This window comes from Phascolarctos cinereus, unplaced genomic scaffold (assembly GCF_003287225.1).
Source record: "Phascolarctos cinereus isolate Bilbo 61053 unplaced genomic scaffold, phaCin_HiC Scaffold_8;HRSCAF=390, whole genome shotgun sequence".
NCBI lineage: Eukaryota > Metazoa > Chordata > Mammalia > Diprotodontia > Phascolarctidae > Phascolarctos > Phascolarctos cinereus.
The window spans coordinates 3,495,307-3,513,625 of NW_027556291.1; the positions used below are offsets into that span (position 1 = coordinate 3,495,307).

The 18,319-nt window shown below is 49.5% G+C and overlaps 1 protein-coding gene across 5 annotated transcripts in view; it reads right to left on the reverse strand.

The window, feature by feature from the left end:
- Nucleotides 1–2,785: 2,785 nt before the first annotated feature.
- PHKA1 (phosphorylase kinase regulatory subunit alpha 1) overlaps nt 2,786–18,319 on the reverse strand; it is a 76,954-nt gene continuing 61,420 nt past the window's right edge. For 4 of the 5 annotated variants that reach the window (XM_078147928.1, XM_020978940.2, XM_020978937.2 and 1 more), the window contains 8 exons: nt 16,560–16,661; nt 15,695–15,810; nt 15,567–15,605; nt 10,512–10,559; nt 9,781–9,951; nt 7,718–7,771; nt 6,788–6,988; nt 2,786–4,423 (listed from right to left, as the gene is read on the reverse strand). In XM_078147928.1, the coding sequence (XP_078004054.1) occupies nt 4,250–4,423; nt 6,788–6,988; nt 7,718–7,771; nt 9,781–9,951; nt 10,512–10,559; nt 15,567–15,605; nt 15,695–15,810; nt 16,560–16,661 (905 nt within the window). In that variant the 3' untranslated portion in view covers nt 2,786–4,249. The remainder of the gene's footprint in view (nt 4,424–6,787; nt 6,989–7,717; nt 7,772–9,780; nt 9,952–10,511; nt 10,560–15,566; nt 15,606–15,694; nt 15,811–16,559; nt 16,662–18,319) is intronic. The other variant, XM_020978938.2, reaches the window with a different exon arrangement.

The window sequence follows — 18,319 nt, forward strand, 5'->3', positions numbered from 1 at the left end:
GAGTGCATGAAGGGGAGAAAACTAATAGGATAGGAAAGGACTAGTTTGTGAAGAGATCTGAATGCCAGAGGACTGTAGACACGATCCTAGCGGGGAGGTAGAGTTGGAGTGGTGACATCATCAAAAATGGACTTTGCGAAAATCACTTTGCTAGCTGAAGGATGGACTGGAGTGGGGAAGGTCTTGAGGCAAGGAGGCTGACTAGGAGGCTAGTGCAATAGTGCAGGTTAAGAAATGCTAAGGGCTTGGACTAGAGGAGTGGTTGTATGCGTAGATGGGCATCTATGGGAATCTTTGCTGAGGAGAGACAAATGCCAAGGTAGAAGAGGAGAGAACACCAGGGTTTCAGATCTAAGTGACTAGAAGGGTGGCAGTGGAGTTTGGAAGGGGATGGATATATGGGAAAAGTAAGGATCACTGATTTGGGGATGGTGAGTTTTCTATATCCCCAGGACACTTAGTTTGAAATATTGAATAAGGCTCAAACTGATAAATGGTCAAAGGATATTAGCAGGCCCTTCTCAAAGGAAGAAGTCCAAGCTATCAATACATTTTTTAAAAATTTCCAAATTAATAATAATTAGAGAAATGAAAATTAAGGCAACTCTGAGGTTTCAACTCATACGCATTAGATTGTCAAAGCTGATCAAAAGAGGGGATGTGCCCTGTTGGTAGAGCTGTGAGCTGTGGTGCAGCCATTCTGGGAAGCAATTTGGAACTGTGTGTATCCTTTGACCCAGCGACACCACTACTGGCCTGTATCCCACAGAGATCAAAGAAAGGGGGAAAGGATTCATACATACAAAAATATTTATAACAGCTTTTTTTGTAATTGCAAAAAACTGGAAACTAAAGGGGTTCCCATCAATTGGGAAATGCCCAAACAAGTTCTGTTCCATGCACGTCATGAGGTAAGCAATGATGATAGGGAAGGGTTCAGACTGTGCAGGAGTGGGGAACCTGGGGTCCTTTGACTGAATCCTCTTAATAAAAGGCTGCACTTGAAGAACTAGATGACCACATGCTCAGTTGGATGACATTCCCAGGACATCATGAAACCTCATTAACTGAGGCTCCTAAGACCAACCCTTGCTTGGAACATCCCATCTTCACATAGATAATGCAAATGCAAGTCTTAAGGGAATTTTTTTAAATAGCTAAGAGCACAGTGGATAGAACTCCGGCCTTGGAATCAGGAGGACCTGAGTTCAAATCTGGCCTCAAACACTTGACACTTCCTAGCTGTGTATCCCTGGGCAAGTCACTTAACCCTGATCACCTTACCAAAAAAAACAAAACAAAACAAAAAAAAAACTAAGAGCAGGCGTATCAAACACGTGACCTTGGGCCATATGTAACCCACAACACTCCCAGCCTGAACCAGATTCAAATGTAATTAGGAAATATTTGACAAAATAAATAAAAATACAATAAAACATAGATAACATACATTTGGAAACCAAGTCCCTATATAGCCCACATCGCTCCTGAGGTATGGATTAGTGGGTCTCCCCCATTTGAGTTTGCCACTGTTGCAGTTTCATGGTGTGTTATGGCAGCCGTCTCAAAGAATTCAGAGTCAGACCATCTCTAATCCAAGTATAGGCATTTGTTGAGGAAGTGGGCTAGGTTTCAAGAGGAACCAGCAACTTCACAGATAGCAAGATGGATTTTTATAGGGTAAATATACAATTACATGACCAAAGTGATGATAGTAAAAGGGCAGGAGGGCTTTGTTAAGGGATTAGGTAACGGAGAGGGGTCCCTTCTATGGTTCGGTGCTCAAACATCCTGCTTTCTGATTGGCTAGCTATAGTGGTCCTGACTGGTCAAGATGGATGGTTAGGCATTATGGTCCTGTCTTGGGCTACATGGATGATGTGATTGTGGTTGGGGATGAGGACACACCTGCTCAAATATGTGAATTGCATCTGGGGGCAGTGGCTGTATTGAGTCTGGGGACCTGTGGTGTGGTTAAATCAAGACATGCCTGCTGTTCAGTGGGGCCCATAAGGAAGTCAGAATATTGGGGCTGGAGGCAGCATTATTAGGATTCCATCATCACTACTGGCTAAGAGGACAAGTGTTTTGAAGCACCCTTAAAAACTTGACAAGCCATTTTCTGTTAAGTTAAAATCAGTTTCATTTATGCATCAAAATAAGTCTCCTAAGGACTTCAACAAGCCAGTGTGCATTAACATACTTTGTCAACTGAGTCTACAAACGTATGTACTTGAAAATAACAAGACTATATTTCTTGAAAAGAAATCTTCTAATTCTGACTCAGACTTGAGCCCTGGCTGGTGGAGCAGGAGTTTAAATATTAAGTAGCAGACCACCAAGCAAAGAATACTATGACAGCAAGCCAGCCAGCCCCTAAACAGTCGTCTTCTACCTGAGGTATCCATGGAGCCGAAGCCCAGCCCCTTCCCGGCGGTGCCGTTGCTTATCGTTGGCAGACACTCTTGGAAACAAGGCCTAAATCTGACTCGGCCAGTTCTGCCCAGTGTCGCTCCTGGTTCTGTCCTCTGAGACCAAGCAGGACAAGTCCAATTCCTCTTCCACAAACACTCAGATGGCTCACATGTCCCTTCAGGACCCTCCCTTCTTCAGGTTAAATGTCCCCAGTCCCTCCATATGGTTTGATATTGAAGTCATGGCTTTCCAGCTTCTCCATGTCTGTCCTAAAATGTGATGCCCAGAAGTGAACACAAACCAGTGGACTCCAATCATTGAAAAACAGTGACAATGTCTGAAATGTTGGCAGCAAAGACACAGACAAACATTGGGCACATTTTACTTTTATTCTGTCAACTTTCAAAACAAGAAAAGGCTCCGCACATCCTCAATGTCAAGTGCTTCCAGTAGACTGTTGACATTAAATCAGACAGTGAAATGCCACTGTGTGGTAGAGTACCAGCAAAGATCAGCTGGGAAACCCAGAAGTCCTAGTGCTTGGCCATGCTAGGCACATGCCAGGCTGCCCCAGGCCAAATGGCAGTCTGGGCTGTAAGCTCCACAGGGAAGCTGGCCCCCAGCTGGAAGGCCCAGGAGCTGGGCTCCAGGGCAGCCCCATCTCTCCAGCCCCACCCCCCTTGCCCTTCGAATGTCAGAGGGCAGAGAGACATCTTCTTTACACTTGGTTTCCTGACACTCACTGCTCGTTCTTCTGTAGCTAAAAAGATTCTCACTGAGCTGGGCATGAAGGTTCTCTTGGTAGAAAGAACATTGGCTCAGAGCTCTTTTCAAAGCCCAGACTGATTGCTGGGGTCTGGGAGGGGGAGAGGCAGTAAATGCTAGGAGAGTAAGGAAGTAGGATCTTGGTCTTCCAATCAGGAGAAGTTGGAAAAACCTTGAGGTGACCCAGACATAGGACCAGGGTCAGGGAAGTGAATTTAGGAAAGAGGCTCAGGACCCCACCCTCTCTGAGAAGCTTTGCTAGGCTAGAACCCTCCCATAAGGCCCATACAAACATAGCGAGAGGCTACTCCCAATCCCCTATCCATGTGCACGTGCTCATCTGGAGCCAGATGTATCCCACATCTCTCAAAGTGCCAGTGGAGAACGTGGAGGTGCCTGGCGGCTGGAGGACTGGAAGACAGTGAGAGGGAGCATGACAGCCCAGAATCCTCCTTGGGGAAGAAGAGCAGCGTCTGCCCCTCGACTCACCACTTTTGGATGATTGCTTTGGGTCCGTTGCCTCCCCACCCTCTTTTGAAATGTCCAAGGCCCAGACTCTACACGCATAGCCGCATGCCAACGACTCTTGGGCAGCTGAGAAGCAGGAGTTGTATCTGGCCCTGAGCCCCCAGCCATCATTCAGCGAGTGGATGGACACAAGGAAGGATGGGAGGACGGCCATTCTTGTGGTTGGCATGCGGCCCCCAGGAAGACCAGGAGGCGGCTGGGAGAAAAGACTTAGATCACATCCTCCTCAAGCTTTCAAAGTGAAACAATGGAATACATGGTCAAAGATCCCCGCCGTGCACCCCACAATACAGAGGAATAAGCATGAAAACAGGAAAAGTGAGTCAGGAAGACTGAAGAAGCCAAGCCAGCATACTTGAAGGCCATCTCTGGTGAAAAGGCTGCTAAGGAGTGCTCTGAGTGAGCCTCTACAAAGAGTTGGTTTCTGCCCAAGCAGCTACTGTAGTAGGTGGGTTTGCTCCCCTTCTAAGCTAAGAAGAAAAAGGAAGGGAGGATGTGCTCAGTCCTGGGCCAGCTCCCAGCGCGGCAGAGGCCAGACACCTTACTGCATGGCACAGACACTGTGAGGCAGAAACTCTTGGACATAGGTAGCTGCAGCTTTGGAGAGGTAGGTCATGGTGCCAAACCTGCCACTGGGGGCGCTGTCGTACAGGAGGGTGCAGATGCCAGAGGAGGGATCCTTTGCCAGCATGGTGTCGTCTGCCCCGAGGGCTTTCTGGTTGGTGGGTGAAGGAGAAGACAAGGGGAGAAGAAAAAATGACTAATCAGTTCCTGATTACACCCAAGGGGCTCATTTTCCCCCAACCTCCTACTGCCTGGCCAGATCCTGGGCTGCTATGGACAGGACCTGGGCCCCAAGGGGGTGAAGATGTACATGTGAGAAAGAATACGTCCATTTCAGAATTCTCCGTGTCTGGAGGCAGATCTGTGTGATCAGGGAAGAGGTACTTCAGCTCAAAGACTCAGTTTCCCCTTCTGTAAAATGGGGATGATGCCCTTCGAGGTCCTTGCTGTTCATCTCTACCACCCAATCAAAAGCCGGGCAGCTGTTGTCTGCAGACCCCTTCCTTCTTCAATGAGCTCGGTACGTATCTCCCGATCTTTCTCTCCTCTCCAGCTCCTACCCACATCCTACCTAGATACCCTCCTTCCAATACCCTAACCACTCAGCTCCTCAGCCTTCCCATGAGCCACTCCTCCACCCTAGCTCAGCCACACACAAAGATGGTCATAATTGACTGGCTTTCCACCACTTCCTCTGCCCTCCCTTACACGACCCTACTCTTTGTCCACACCATGACCTATAGTCACTCAGCCCCTCAATGCTCTCCCATACCATCTTCCTAGCACTAGCCACTCCCTTCTCTTTTCCCCACCCTAGCCCCTTGGTGACCCAATTGAACACTACACTGGCCTCCTCTCTTGAACCCCTGACCCCCCTTATCACAGCCTTGGATCACTCCCACCGTTCATCTGTGTGATACTGAACGAAGGTGGAGAAAATCAGAGAACTGCTCTGACTTTCCTTCTGTCTTAAACTTCCCATGGCTCCCACTCTCCCCCTTTCTCTCAGCTGTCAACTTTGCCTTGTATTTCACAGAAAAAATGGAGGCCATTCACAGTGAGCTGCCTCTCCCCCACTCTTCCCCATCTCCTATCTCTCAGGTGCTTTCCCCCACTGTCTCCTCCTTCGCCCTGTCTCACACGAAGAGGTGGCCTTACTCTTAACCAAGGCCAGCCCCACCCCGTGCACAAGGGATCCCCTTCCAGCCCGGCTCCTCCAGCAGATCGCCCCCTCAGGCACCCCCTCTCCCTCACTTATCTTCACCCTCTCCCTGGCTCCTGGCGCCTTCCCTACTTGCAAACATGCCCATGTCTTCCCCATCCTGAAAACCTCGTCACTTGGTCCTTCCATTCCCACTAACCATGGTCCTACATCTCCTTGGCATCTTGCTAAACTCCTCAGAAAGGTCGTCTACAATAGCTGCCTTCACTTCCTCTCCTCACACTCCTCTTGCCTTTTTTTTTTCTTTTTGGTCCATTTATTTATTTATTTTAAAAATTTTCTCTGGTTACATGTAAAAACAATTTTTAACACTCGTTTTAAAAACTTTGAGTTCCAAATTCTCTCTCTTCCTCCCTCCCCCACCCCCATTGAGAAGGCAAGCAGTTTGATATAGGTTATACACATATACTCATGCAAAACATACCCACAATAGTCACGTTCTCACAGTCTCTTCTTAATCCTTTACCATCCAGCCTCCAGCCTCATCATTCCACCAAAACTGTTCTCTACACAGACATCAATGATCTCTTAACTGACCTAGGAGGAGTGCTGCCATCCGGCCTTCCCTGCTCCTCTGCATCTTCTCTTCTGACAGCAGGGCTAACGCAAGTCATATCCCTTCATTATCCTCCCTTGGCCCGCACCCAATCTACAGAAGGGCTAACCTAGTATCATGTCAATTAGGCAAGTTCTGTTCCCTCTTGCCTCAGTATCCTTAACTGTAAAATGAAGGAGTTGGACCAAAGACCTTTCAGCTCTACATCTTATGAGCCTAGGAATACTTATCAAGACCACTTAGGAAACTCCACCTTCTCTGATTCAATGCAATTCAAATAGAAAAATGACACGCTGTACCCTGGGTCTCTTAATGAGCCAGTGTGCTATGCCTGCTAAGAAATCTGAATGAGCACTGCTGCCCACCAAATGTGTCTGGGGGCCGGGCAGCAGTCTGTCCCGAGACCAGAGCAGCCAGACTTAGAAGAGCAGACCAGGCTGCCTAGTTGTTGGCAAGAGGCTGAAGGGTGGTGCCCTCTGCACCCAAACCCTTGGGCCAATAACACAGCTTGGCTCTGTGGACAGAAAGGAAGCTCCACCACCCAACAGTTATGAAATCAAGAAGCTCACTGGCAAAGCTTGGTTTGGGAAGAGGATGGAGCGCACAGAATAAGGCCAAAAGAACGAGACGGAAACCGACTGCCACAGCGCAATGAAGCCAATGTGGCCCAGCAGGCAAACTCGGGCTCGACAACACAGGCTCAGCCGGAACTGGCCTGCCCCAGAGGCTACACAGACCTGCTCTTGCAAGAACAACTCGTTGGCAATGTGTACGATTTTCTCCACGGCGATGATGCCACCGACACTCTGGATTTCAATGTCTGCCAGCATGGCCAGGACGAGGATGGCTTCGACCAGCAGCTGGCGGTATTCTGGCTGAGGAACGCGGTTGAGGACAGACTCCACGTGAACGGAGAACTTAATCTCCCCTGGTGTCATCTAGGAGAAGGAAAAGGAGCACCATTTGCAAGGTGCCCATGGTCTAACTGACACGAATCATGGATTTGTAAAGACGGCAAAACCACCAGAGTCAAGAGCAACGTTCTGGCCCCTTTGACAATAACTGAGTCGCTACTTGGGATCTGCCTGGTGCCTCCCACTGTGGCCTGGCCTCCAGGTAGAAAAGCAGGGAAGGGAAGAGGAAGGGAATAAGCATTTCTATAGCACCTACTATGTGTCAGGTACTGTGCTAAGCACTTTAAAACCCCCCCCAAATATCCCATTTGTCTTCAAGAGCAGAGTATTCTCTTGATTCTAATCAGCTCAGAGGACCTGCGAACAGGAGCAAAGCCTAGAATAATCAGCTGGCACTCGGGCCCTCTTTAGCATACACGAGTCCACAATGATCACAATAGGACCTCCATCATTCCTAGGCCCCATTAGCGATCCTGAAGTCATGCGCCATTCCCACATCTCCGTCATGTCTGTTCTCTCAACACTCGCAACCTTGGCAGACGGCAGGCGGCGAGGCTGCCCCGCTGGTAAGCTGTGCCCAACATGGGGCCAGCAGGCTTCCAATTGCTTAAGCAAACATTTCTCCTTTTTTCTCAACATAAGCCCCAGGCAAATGGCTTAGAAACGCTCTCTTCTGTGTGCAAGACTTTGCCAAGTGGCCATCGCATGCATCACTCTGCAGTGCCCTGGGCCAGGGGGCACCCAGACTCTTACCTCTTGGGTCGTTGAAGAAGGGAGAACGAAGCCTTCCACAGACAGGCCATGGCACTGCACGAGAAGAAAACTTGGGTGACTGGCCAGAAATGCAGATTTCATCACTCTGTGCCAGGCTACGCTAACAACGGCATAATCTTCAGGAGACACTAAACACTGCAACACGATCAAAGATCACAGGGGAGAGAAGGAGAAGCTTCTGGCAGGCCGGGGGCTGGTCTCTCCCTAGCAGCTGGACCACAGGAGGCACTTGGGAAAACCTGGTTGGACTGGGAAGCCCTGAAGCCCAAACACCCATGGCCCTGGACTGGAACCTCATACCCAGAAGCCACTTTGGCATCAGGACTTAGGGCACTTCTGCTCTGTGTATGCATGTGTGTGGGAACATGTGCATGTGAGCAGGCATGCAGGAGCCAGGCTCGGCCCACAGATTTAGGAAATACATAGCAAACTGGGCAGTTCTAGATGCCACCCACAGTGGTTCCAGGCTTTAAAGCAAGCCAGATTTGGCTCTAAACTTCCCCAATCCTTAGGGCTAAGTGGAGACCCCTGGAGTACATCCAGGTCACTAAGGGAGATCTGGAGGCCACTGGCCCAGCTCCCTCCCATGTTTTGCCTTCATTCTATGGGCCTCCAGCAGGACAAAGTCAGGCCCCATGCCCACGTTATGCAAAGAGGTCATGCTAGGTTAGGAAGCCAACATGGTTCCCCTGAGACAGAGCCTCAGAGATCTTTGTAGACCCCAGGAGAAACCTTGGTGAGAAAGCAGCTGCCTCATGGGGCAGCCCCACTGGCTCAGGGACTCAAAAGCAGAGGGAAGGAGCCACCTGGTCACTGGAACAAGGATAACCATCTGTTATATGATGGCAGAAGAAGGCTGGAATCCAGAAGGGGCCTTGTCCATTCTCTCCCACACACTCAGCAATGTTCTTGGGGTAGCATTCAAGAGGCCCACCAAGGCTGCCAGCTGGAAATCCATGCCTTTTGAATAAGTTTTGGCAGCCAAGCCCAATCCCCATTTGCGCCACAGAGCTGGAAGTGTTAGGGTCTTGAGCCAACATATGGCCAGCAACATCACTAATCTCGCACTAGAAGAACTGTTCATGAGAGGCCCATACTTGGCCACCTCTACATAATGAACTGCTATGTATTTCCTCCCTAGCCAGAACCAGGGTCTATCATTAACCACCTGCACTTCTCCTTCCAGCTCAAAGGGACTATGTCTCAGCTTGCCTATCAACAGGATGGGCTGGGAAGGAATTGGGCTCAGTGTCGCTCACTGAGGTACTGCTATGGGGCCAAGGACCTAGAGCAAACACTTTGACAACCTGGGAATCAGAGGCAGAGAAAACAATCATGGCCCTGGAACCACTAGGCAAGTGCCCCCTCCGGGCCTGGGAAGATTCATATTCTCATTATACAGGGAACGGAACATGGAGTCCAGTCAGAGGGGCAAAGTGACTAAAGTGTGCAGTCCCGGAGCTAGTGGCAGAACGGAGCAGGTCCCCCTCCTGATTCAGCCCCTTGTGTTCTCGTTGCTATAACATGCTAGGGGCCTACTTACTTCTAGAGGTCTCTGAGTTCTAGAGCTTTCTGTCTAGCATCCCCGCCCCCATCACACTTGCATTCTCTCCCAGTCCAACCTCTTGTGTCTGGGGGAGGAGGGTCACCAGACTTCAAGGAGAATGTATCAATTCCCCCAATGGATCAGGCACTTCAGTGATATAGGAGCTCCCAACTGTGAGGCCTGATCGGCCTATGAGGTTCTCATTCAGGTCCTCCCAGCACTTAGCCACAAGCAGTCCATCTGATATAGCATTAGAAATATCAAGCATATATGGACACTGGCTAAGGGGGAAGCCAGTCCCAGGGGAAGGTGGCCATCCAACCTGAAGGAAGACTGCCATTGCTGGTAGACAGAAAAGCCCACTTGGCCTTAGGGAAAAGGGAGCAGGAAAACACCATGCCTCTGCCTACCACGAGGGCCGGGTGCTCGTCTGGCTGAGAGCTCATGGGGGAAATAAGGAGAAAGCCACCGGCAAAGCCACAATGTAGAGTCAAACCTTCTGTAGAACCTTCCACACTTTCTGATAAAACCCGACAGGGACCCTGTTCAGCGCTCCATCAAGCCGGCGCCGGCGCTGCCACTGGCCTTGACGAGTGTCCTTCCAGGACTGCTCTTCAAAGGCACTTCCGAAGGAGCCCCCACTTGGGCTTAAAGAAGGTCCGGGTGACTGAACAGAACAAAAGGAAAGCACAATGGAGCCAAAGGCAAAACAGTGGGGCCTTTCACACAATCAAGCTGCGGTCCCAACGTGCCCCCAGGGCGCAGGAGCTTGCTGCGGGCTCATTGCGTAAATGTTTGTGGGAAGTCGTCAGATTAGAATTCTATTGGAATTGGGAAACTAAACCTGAAGTGGATTGAGTTCATGGGAACTTCAAAATCCTGGAGTGGGTAATTTGGTGCGTGGGCCTGTCCCACCACAGCCAGTGGTGGGGAGGGAAGCATCAGTGGGAGCCTCCACCCTGACCAGAAGGTCCCCCGGTCCTCTTGGAGCACCTCTTGCCTCCCTTGACCCCTCTTCTCTGCATTTTTGATTACGAAGTGGTTGAATCATATTTTTATATTTAAAAGTGGGCAGGTGGAAGTGTACCCGCTCCCACCTCTCTTAGAAGCCCTGCTGGCTCTAACTCTATGATCCTAGGACTCCCCCAAAGCTCAGCTTCTTTAGGTTGGCTCGGCCCTCTACGTCCACAAGCCCACAGACACGAGAGGCAAGAGGACAACAGTTACCTGAATCGGGGACATCAGCTCAGCACTCAGCATGTGGCCACCATTGGGCTAGGAAAGAAAACCAGAGAATAAAAATTTAAAAGGAATGGGACACTTTAAAAAAATAAAATGCTTAACAAAGGCAAACTTACTGATTCTTCAAAGGACAGGCCAGCATATTATCAATGAAAAGCCAAAAATAATAGAACTAGTCTAAGAGAAACCACAGAGAAGGCAGCCAGCCTACAAACACATTCAATAACCCTTTTATTAGAACTGATGTCTCTACTAAAGTCCTTCTCAGGGACCAGTGTCAGAAAAGCAGACGGAATGTAGCATGATGGGATGAAGCTTCTAAAAGCTTCTCAGCAGAAGAGACTGGACCAAGTGTAAGGAACTGCATTCTGCTTGAGACTCACGAGCTGGGGGTGGGGGTGGGGTGTGGGGGGGGGTGGCTTCTGTTTGCACTGGGGCTATGGCAGGAAGCTGCTCATTTCCAGAGGGATCTGGGCTCCCTAACATGATCACAAGAGAAAAGCTGAGTGCTCTCGAGTCTCCTGAGACCTCCAAGGTGTTGGTCACGACAGGTCCCCACAGTAACAAGAGTGAGGGATGACGTGCCATATCTGATGGGCTTTTTCCTTCTCAATGTCCCCGCTGTGTGTGACACCGTGGACCACACTCTGCTGGCAGGAACTCTTGGGTCTGCTGGCTTTTCACGTCACTCTTCTCTCCCAGTTCTCTTCTGCCTATCTGCTCATTCCTTCTCAGTCTCCTCTGTGGGCTCGTCATCTATATCCCACGCCCCTAACTATGGCCATCTCCCAAGGACATGTCTTAGCTTCTCTCTTCTTCTCCCTCTATACACTCTTGCAGTAACCTCATCATTGCTTGGACTGGTCTCTCTGCAGATGGCTCACAGATTGATATGGCCAGCTTCCATTGCTCTCTCCCACGAGCCTCTATCCTCTATCAGCAATGGCATATTGGGCACTTCAAACTGGATGTCCCTGGGCCACTTCCAACTCAACATGTCCCCAAATGAACTCATCATTCCCATGGAGGGCGCCACTGCACTGCCACCCTCCTCACCTCCCAAGTTCTCTCATCACCTCAGCATTGTTCTCAGCTTGTCACTCTCCCTCCCCGCCACATATCCAATCATTATCCACATTTCTGCCTCCATTCCACTTCTCGCCTCCTAACTGACCTCCCTGCCTCACTCAGTCCACCCTCCACCTTGCTGCCAATGGACCTTTCCTCAAGTGCAGATCTCAGCATGTGATTCCACCACTTGGTCCACCCCACTGCTTTCCTCTGCTGCTTCTAGGAGGAAGTCTGAACTGACCCGTTCAGTTTCCAAACCCTGCACAAGCTGGCCATGAGCTGATCCAACCTACACAGCCTCCCTAGCCGCAATCCAGTCAAAGCAGCCTTCTCTCTGCCCTTCACAATACTCCATCTCCCACGTCCCTGTCTTTGCACTGCTTATTCCCCAACCGAGATAGAAAATTAGCAAATCAAAATACCAGGACAAGTTCTTAAAAATCTCACAGCCAGCACCCGAAATATCCTACAAGTCTAAGAGTAAACAGGCACTTGAGGCTTGAAACCCAAGTAACACTCACTATTTATACAATTTTTAGCCAATCTCTCCCAATCAACACAAGTATTTCTTGCCCCACAAGGCCCAGTGAATTACCCACTGGTAAAGATGGTCCATTCCCCTTTCAAATTGGAATCTCTACTGATACCAGTTTTCTCCCATTTTCTAGGATAATGTCATTTGAGTCATAATTAGTCTATCCTAATACCCCATCTCTCCTTTTCTTCTTCAATTTATTCTTTCTTCCTTCTACCACTGGATGTACGAAATTTTCTTTCAGAACTATTTGAATTCTCCCTACCCTACAGGAAGAGTCTACCTCACCAGGCTGCTGGGAGTAAAGCATTTCGTGATTACTTGAGAAGCAGTGTGGTGTAATGGTTGGAGCGTTGGCCTTTGAATCAGGAAGACCTGGGAACTAACCCTACCTTTGACACATAATGGCTGTGTGACCTTAGGCAAGTCACCTAACTGCAGGATGTCTGCCTTCCTGTATGCCCTCATTACTGTGTATAGATGAGCACAGATCCATAGTAATAAAGGCATTTAGTTAGGTGAATATATTTCTTGGTCCGGACCTGTGATTTCATCAGTATGGGGAAATCCCTAGTGGTGAAACTCCCTTCACCAATGCAGATTGGCAATCCATCTATTACTTCTGGTCTTAGAAAGCTTCCTGGTATCCTGAGGCACCTTCTCTAGCAGATTTCTCCCAGTCATCTCTCCCTGCCTAATGGCTGCTTCTCTGCTGAAGATAAACACTCCTATATCTGAAAAAAACCTCCTGAAAAAACCCTCACTCAATCAGTCCATCCCCACTAGCTACCATCTCATATCTCTCCTCTCTTTGTGTCTAAACTCCCTGAGAAAGTTGCCTGTAATGGGTGTTTCCACTCCTCCTCTAACTCACTCCCAGATTAGCACAGTGCCTTAGCACTTAATCAATGTTTACTGATTTGCTGACTGACTTCTAAACCATCTGCCATCTGGTTCCTGACCTCAGCAACTCAAACTGTAAAGCTTTTGACCTTCGCATTCCCCTGAGATGGCTCTCTCCCAACTTACCAGGGATCTCTTAGCTGCCCAAGCCAATGGCCTTTTCTCAGTCCTCCTTCCTGCCACCTCTTGGCAACTTCACAGTCTCCTTTGCTGGATCCAAATCCAGGTCACACCCACTCATTGCAGGTGGCCCCCAAGGCACTGTCCTGGGCCCTCTTCTTTTATGCCATTTCACTTGGTGATCTCATCAGTCCCTATGAGCTCAATTACGTCTATGGAAATGATCGTTAGCCCAAACTCTCTGCTAACCTCCAATCTTGCATCTCCAAATGCCTATTCGTCATAACAAACTGGTTGTGCCATAGACATCTTAAACTCAGTATGTCCAGGGGCAGCTAGGTGGCGCAGTGGATAGAACTCCTGCCTTGGAGTCAGGCACATAACACTCACAAGCTGTGTGGCCCTGGGGAAGTCACTTAACCCCAATTGCCTCCAAAACAAAACAAAACAAAACTTAATATGTCCAAAATTAAATTCATTTTCTTTTCTGTCAAGCCTTCCACTCTTCCAAATTTGCCTACTACAGTTGAGGGCCCCACCATTCTCCTGGTCATCCAAGCTCAAAATTGTGGTGTCATCCTTGACTCCACTCTCTCATGCCCCAACCCCACATCTGATCTGTTGCTACATTTTGTCATTTCTACCTTGACAACATCTCTCCTCTATATCCTCTTCTCTCCTGTCACACTGCCCGCACCCTGGAGCAGGCCCTCATCAACCTCATGCCTGGACCAGTGGAATAGCTGCTGGTAGGTCTACTGCCTCAAGTCTGCCCCTACTCCAACCCATCATCCACTTGGCTACCAAAGGGATCTTCCTAAATTAGCTCAGGTCTGACCATGTCACCCTAAGTAGCTGCCTACTATCTCAAAGATCAAATAGACGTTTCTGTTTGGCTTTAAAGTCTCTTTTTTTTTTTCTTTTTGGTGAGGCGATTGGGGTTAAGTGACTTGCCCAGGGACACACAGCTAGTTAAGTGTTAAGTGTCTGAGGCCAGATTTGAACTCAGGTCCTCCTGACTCCAAGGCCAGAGCTCTATTCACTGAGCCATCCAGCTGCCCCTTTAAAGCCCTTTCTAACCCGGCCCCTTCCTACCTTGCCAGTCTTCTTATACCTTTCTCCCCTCTATGATCCATTGATCCATCCACACCTCTACCCTGCCTGTACCCCATGCCTGGCATGCTCTCCCTCCTAGCACCTTCCCTGAGATTACCTCTCATTCACACTGTCTGTCGACGGGACAAGGTTTTTGTCCTCTGAATCCCCAGTGCTTTGCACAGTCTGTGGCCCACAAGTCCTTGCTAAATGCTTGTTGACTGACTGACTGAGGTTAGGTGATTTAAGGGCGCTCTGTTTTGGAACCAGAAAGCTGATCACATGCTTGCTCATTTCTGAAATAACATTTTATAGAGAAGTTGAAATTGCATTCAGACATTGATCCTTTGTTGTCTGTGACTGAACTTAGTGTTCAAATTTACATATGAAAAGAATATGTCAATCTGTCCTTTCCCAACTGGGAAGGTAGAAAAGTGAACGCAAATCTGGCAGTGATATGCAGCTCTCCTGGTTCTTCATCCTGTTACTGTTCTAGGTCCAGTGGGCAAGTGGGCCATTATCCAGACCTACTGGCCATCTATAATTATGGAAGCAAAGTCTTCTTCAGTTAGATCTCAAGGAGGGCAGAATATAGGCTTGGGAAAGCCTAGATTTCATTGGTGCCTTCCCTGCAACTTGAGCTGATGCAGCTTAAAAAAAATCCTGTATCCCTCTGGGTCAAGATCAGGGACTATGCTCGAGGAGAGACAAATCCGGAACAGACCTCTCTTGGAATCTAGAGCTCTTTCTACTGCTCCCTCCTCCAGGGCCAGCCAAGACCTTCCCCAAAGACAACTCATGTTGAGATAACACTGAGACTCTAGCAAAAATGAGCTAAGTATGCATCAACTTTTCCTGCCTGAAAGAGCTAGAAGTGTGACTGGTGAGAAACTATCCAATGGTGGACAAGATGGCAGCTGAATTCTTTTCTCTGGCTGCTCTGAGAGCACCCTTATTTAACTTCTAGCCTTCCTCAATTTACTTATCTGTAGGCCTCTTGTGTCCTCCCCAGTAAAATGGAAGTTCTGTGGAAGCAGACTGTCTCCCTTTAGAATGTGTAGATCTCTCTCTCTCACTCTCTCTCTCACTCTCTCTCTCTCTCTCACACACACACACACACACACACACACACACACACACACACACACACACAGCACTTAGTAGGTACTTAGTACACGTGCCCTGACTGATTGTTTGAAAAGGGGCCTCAAGCAGCTGCAGCCATGTAGTGCGGCTGGCGGTAGGAACAAGAGCATATTTAGCTGGGGGGGGGGCACCCCCATGGCAGAAGCTGTTAAATAGCTCAGTCATTTCACCTGACTCTCAACTGAGACAGACAGTCGGCGTAATTCCACCTGGAAAATAAATTAATCCGAGTGAGCTCTGACGTGGAGGTAAGGCCCTAACGAGGTCACATCACAGGCACTTCATGATGCTACCTTACCTGCTTTATGTCGCTTTTTAACTGCATGATTCCTGCCCGTTCAGTTCTGGTCACCCCAGCAGCACCAATTTCATGAATGGAAATAGCAGGGCTGACATTGGAATCAGCAGGACGCACTATGGGTAAAGAGTGAGAGAATGAGAATGACAGCAGGAAGGAGAGAGAGGGAGGGAGGGAGAGGAGGTGAGAGAGAGACAGACAGACAGACACACCAAGGGAGGGAAAAAGAGAAAAGGAGTAAGAGATGCAGAGAAAGACCCACACAGAGGGGGAGAGCGAGGAACGCTGCTGGGAAGTCATCCCCGCCCACCCTCCAAACCTCACACGGCCTATTCATCTGCAGCCCTCTAGTGCCCTGGTTGTATCAAGTCACACATTAGAGCCATCTGACTAGACTGGAAGCTAGGCTACCTTCTAGTGCAGTACCCAGCAGACAGGGGCCGCTTAGGAAGCGCCTGCTGTCATAGCAAGTGGACTACCTTCTCTCACTGCCCTCCCCCATCTGACACCGTGGCAAAGCTGACTAACTGTTCTGTTCTGACTTCCTGGCATGAGCTGCTGCCATCTTGGCTACCACCATAACCACAGGCACAGATGGAGAAATAGCTAAAGCCTGGAACTGCGGGGCAGAGGTGAGAAGGCCCACCAGCTGGGCAGGTGTGTAAGTGGGTATCCAAGAGGCTGAGCAGGTGCTGCTAGGACCCCAGAGCCATTCAGCCATTCAGTGCTTGGGCTTCCTGGGGGCAAAGCTGCAGAAACCCCCCCCCCCAACTTCCTACTGTGACAGCCACAAATTGGGTCCCCAGAGCCCCCCACAAAATCTACCCTGGCCAAACTGGCATGGACTGGAGCACTTCAGGCTTACCACTTCTTTCCACGCCAAACTCTTTGCCACTGAGAATGTGGTGTAAGAGATTCTTCATGGCTGAAGGACTGAGGCTCATCAGGCTCTCTGTGGCTTCTTCAGCTGCACATGAGAAAACCAAAGCTGAAGGGTGGCGGAGGCCACTGGGACTTATGGCCCCTGCTCCTTCCTCCTTTCCCCCACTTTCTTTCAGGATCCATTTCCATTTTCATGATCCACTGGACTGTAAGAATACACTCCTTGCACCACATTAATCAGTCCGGAAGCATTGTTAAAGGTGTCTGGAAGTCAGGAAGAGCCAAATTCAGGCTCTGCCTCTGAGATCTCCTGGCTGTGTGACCCTGGACAGGTCCCTTAAGCTCTCAATGTTCTGAGCAGCATTCTGAGACTCGGCCTTGACTGCAAGGCACCGCCCCTCCATGGGTCGAGGGAATTCCCAATAGCAGGGAATCACAGGCCTGGTCTTCCACTCTATGCCAGTCCCTCTGCCAGGTACTGGGGACACATATGAGACAGATGGGAATATTGGGCCCAGTCTGTGAATTAGAGTCTCTTGTCTTTTCTCCTTAGCTACTGAATGGACCCATCACTGCTTGTTCATGACTTCATGGACCCAGAAATGGTGCAGAGAAGGACAAATGAGTCGATGGGATCAAGGTATCCTTGGCTTTGAGGACAGAAGGAACCTTCAGTCACTTGCTTCAGTTATGTCCAACTCTCCATGACCCCACTGGGGGTTTTCCTGGCAGAGACACTGGAGTGGTTGGCCATTTCCTGCTCTAGCTCATTTTACAGAGGAGGAAACTGAGGCAAACAGTAAAGTGACTTGCCCCGGTTCACACAGGTAGGAAGTGTTTGAGGCTGGATTTGAACTCAGGTCCTCCTGACTCCAGGCCTGGTGCTCTATCCACTGTGCCACCTAGCTGCCTGAAAGGGACCTAGACATTACCTAGTGACTGGACCTGGAATTTCAACGGTCTAGGGCTAGGGTGGGGAACCTGCAGCCTCGAGGCCACATGTGGCCCTCTAGGTCCTCATGTACGGCTTTTTGACTCAGTCTGTTTTATAGAACAAATCCTTTTATGAAGGGGAATTGTTCTGTGCAGTTTGGACTCAGTGAAAGGGCTGCACTTGAGGACCTAGAGGGCCACATGTGGCCTCGAGGCTGCAGGGTCCTCACCCATGGTCTAGGGAACTCCCAGGTAAGGAAACTCTCGACCAGTGCCATTCACCATCTTCTGTTCAATATACAGTCTTAGAAAGCTGAGCAGAACACTGAGAGTGGAAGGGACTAGCCCAGCGTCCCACTGCCTGGAGGTGGCACAAGTCGAACTCAAGTCTTCCTGACTCCAAGGCCAGCTGCCCGTCCACTCCGCCTCTCCCCCTTTAGTGTAATTCCCGTCATGTGGCCTGGAGAGGTCAAGTTGCTGGTAGCGAGTGGCAGAAGTGGGATTAGAACGTAGGCCCTCTGACTCAGCTCAGATTCTTTCCCACATATCCCGGGGCCAGGTCCTCGACTCTGCCATTGGGAAGGATGGGTGAAGGGGCTGTGGCCCAGAAACTTGATAGAGCCAGAGCTCGGGTTTGATCCTGTGGGCCACCGGGAGCCAGGCTTTGGCTAAAGTTGGCACCAGGACACATGCTCTGAGTGGCTGGGGCTGCTCCGTGAACCTTATCTTTCTGCTCTTTCACGTGGATGGATAAAAGTTCCCAAGGTTCTGTCCTTGGCCCTTTTCTGCTCTCTTTGACCTCTTGTCTTA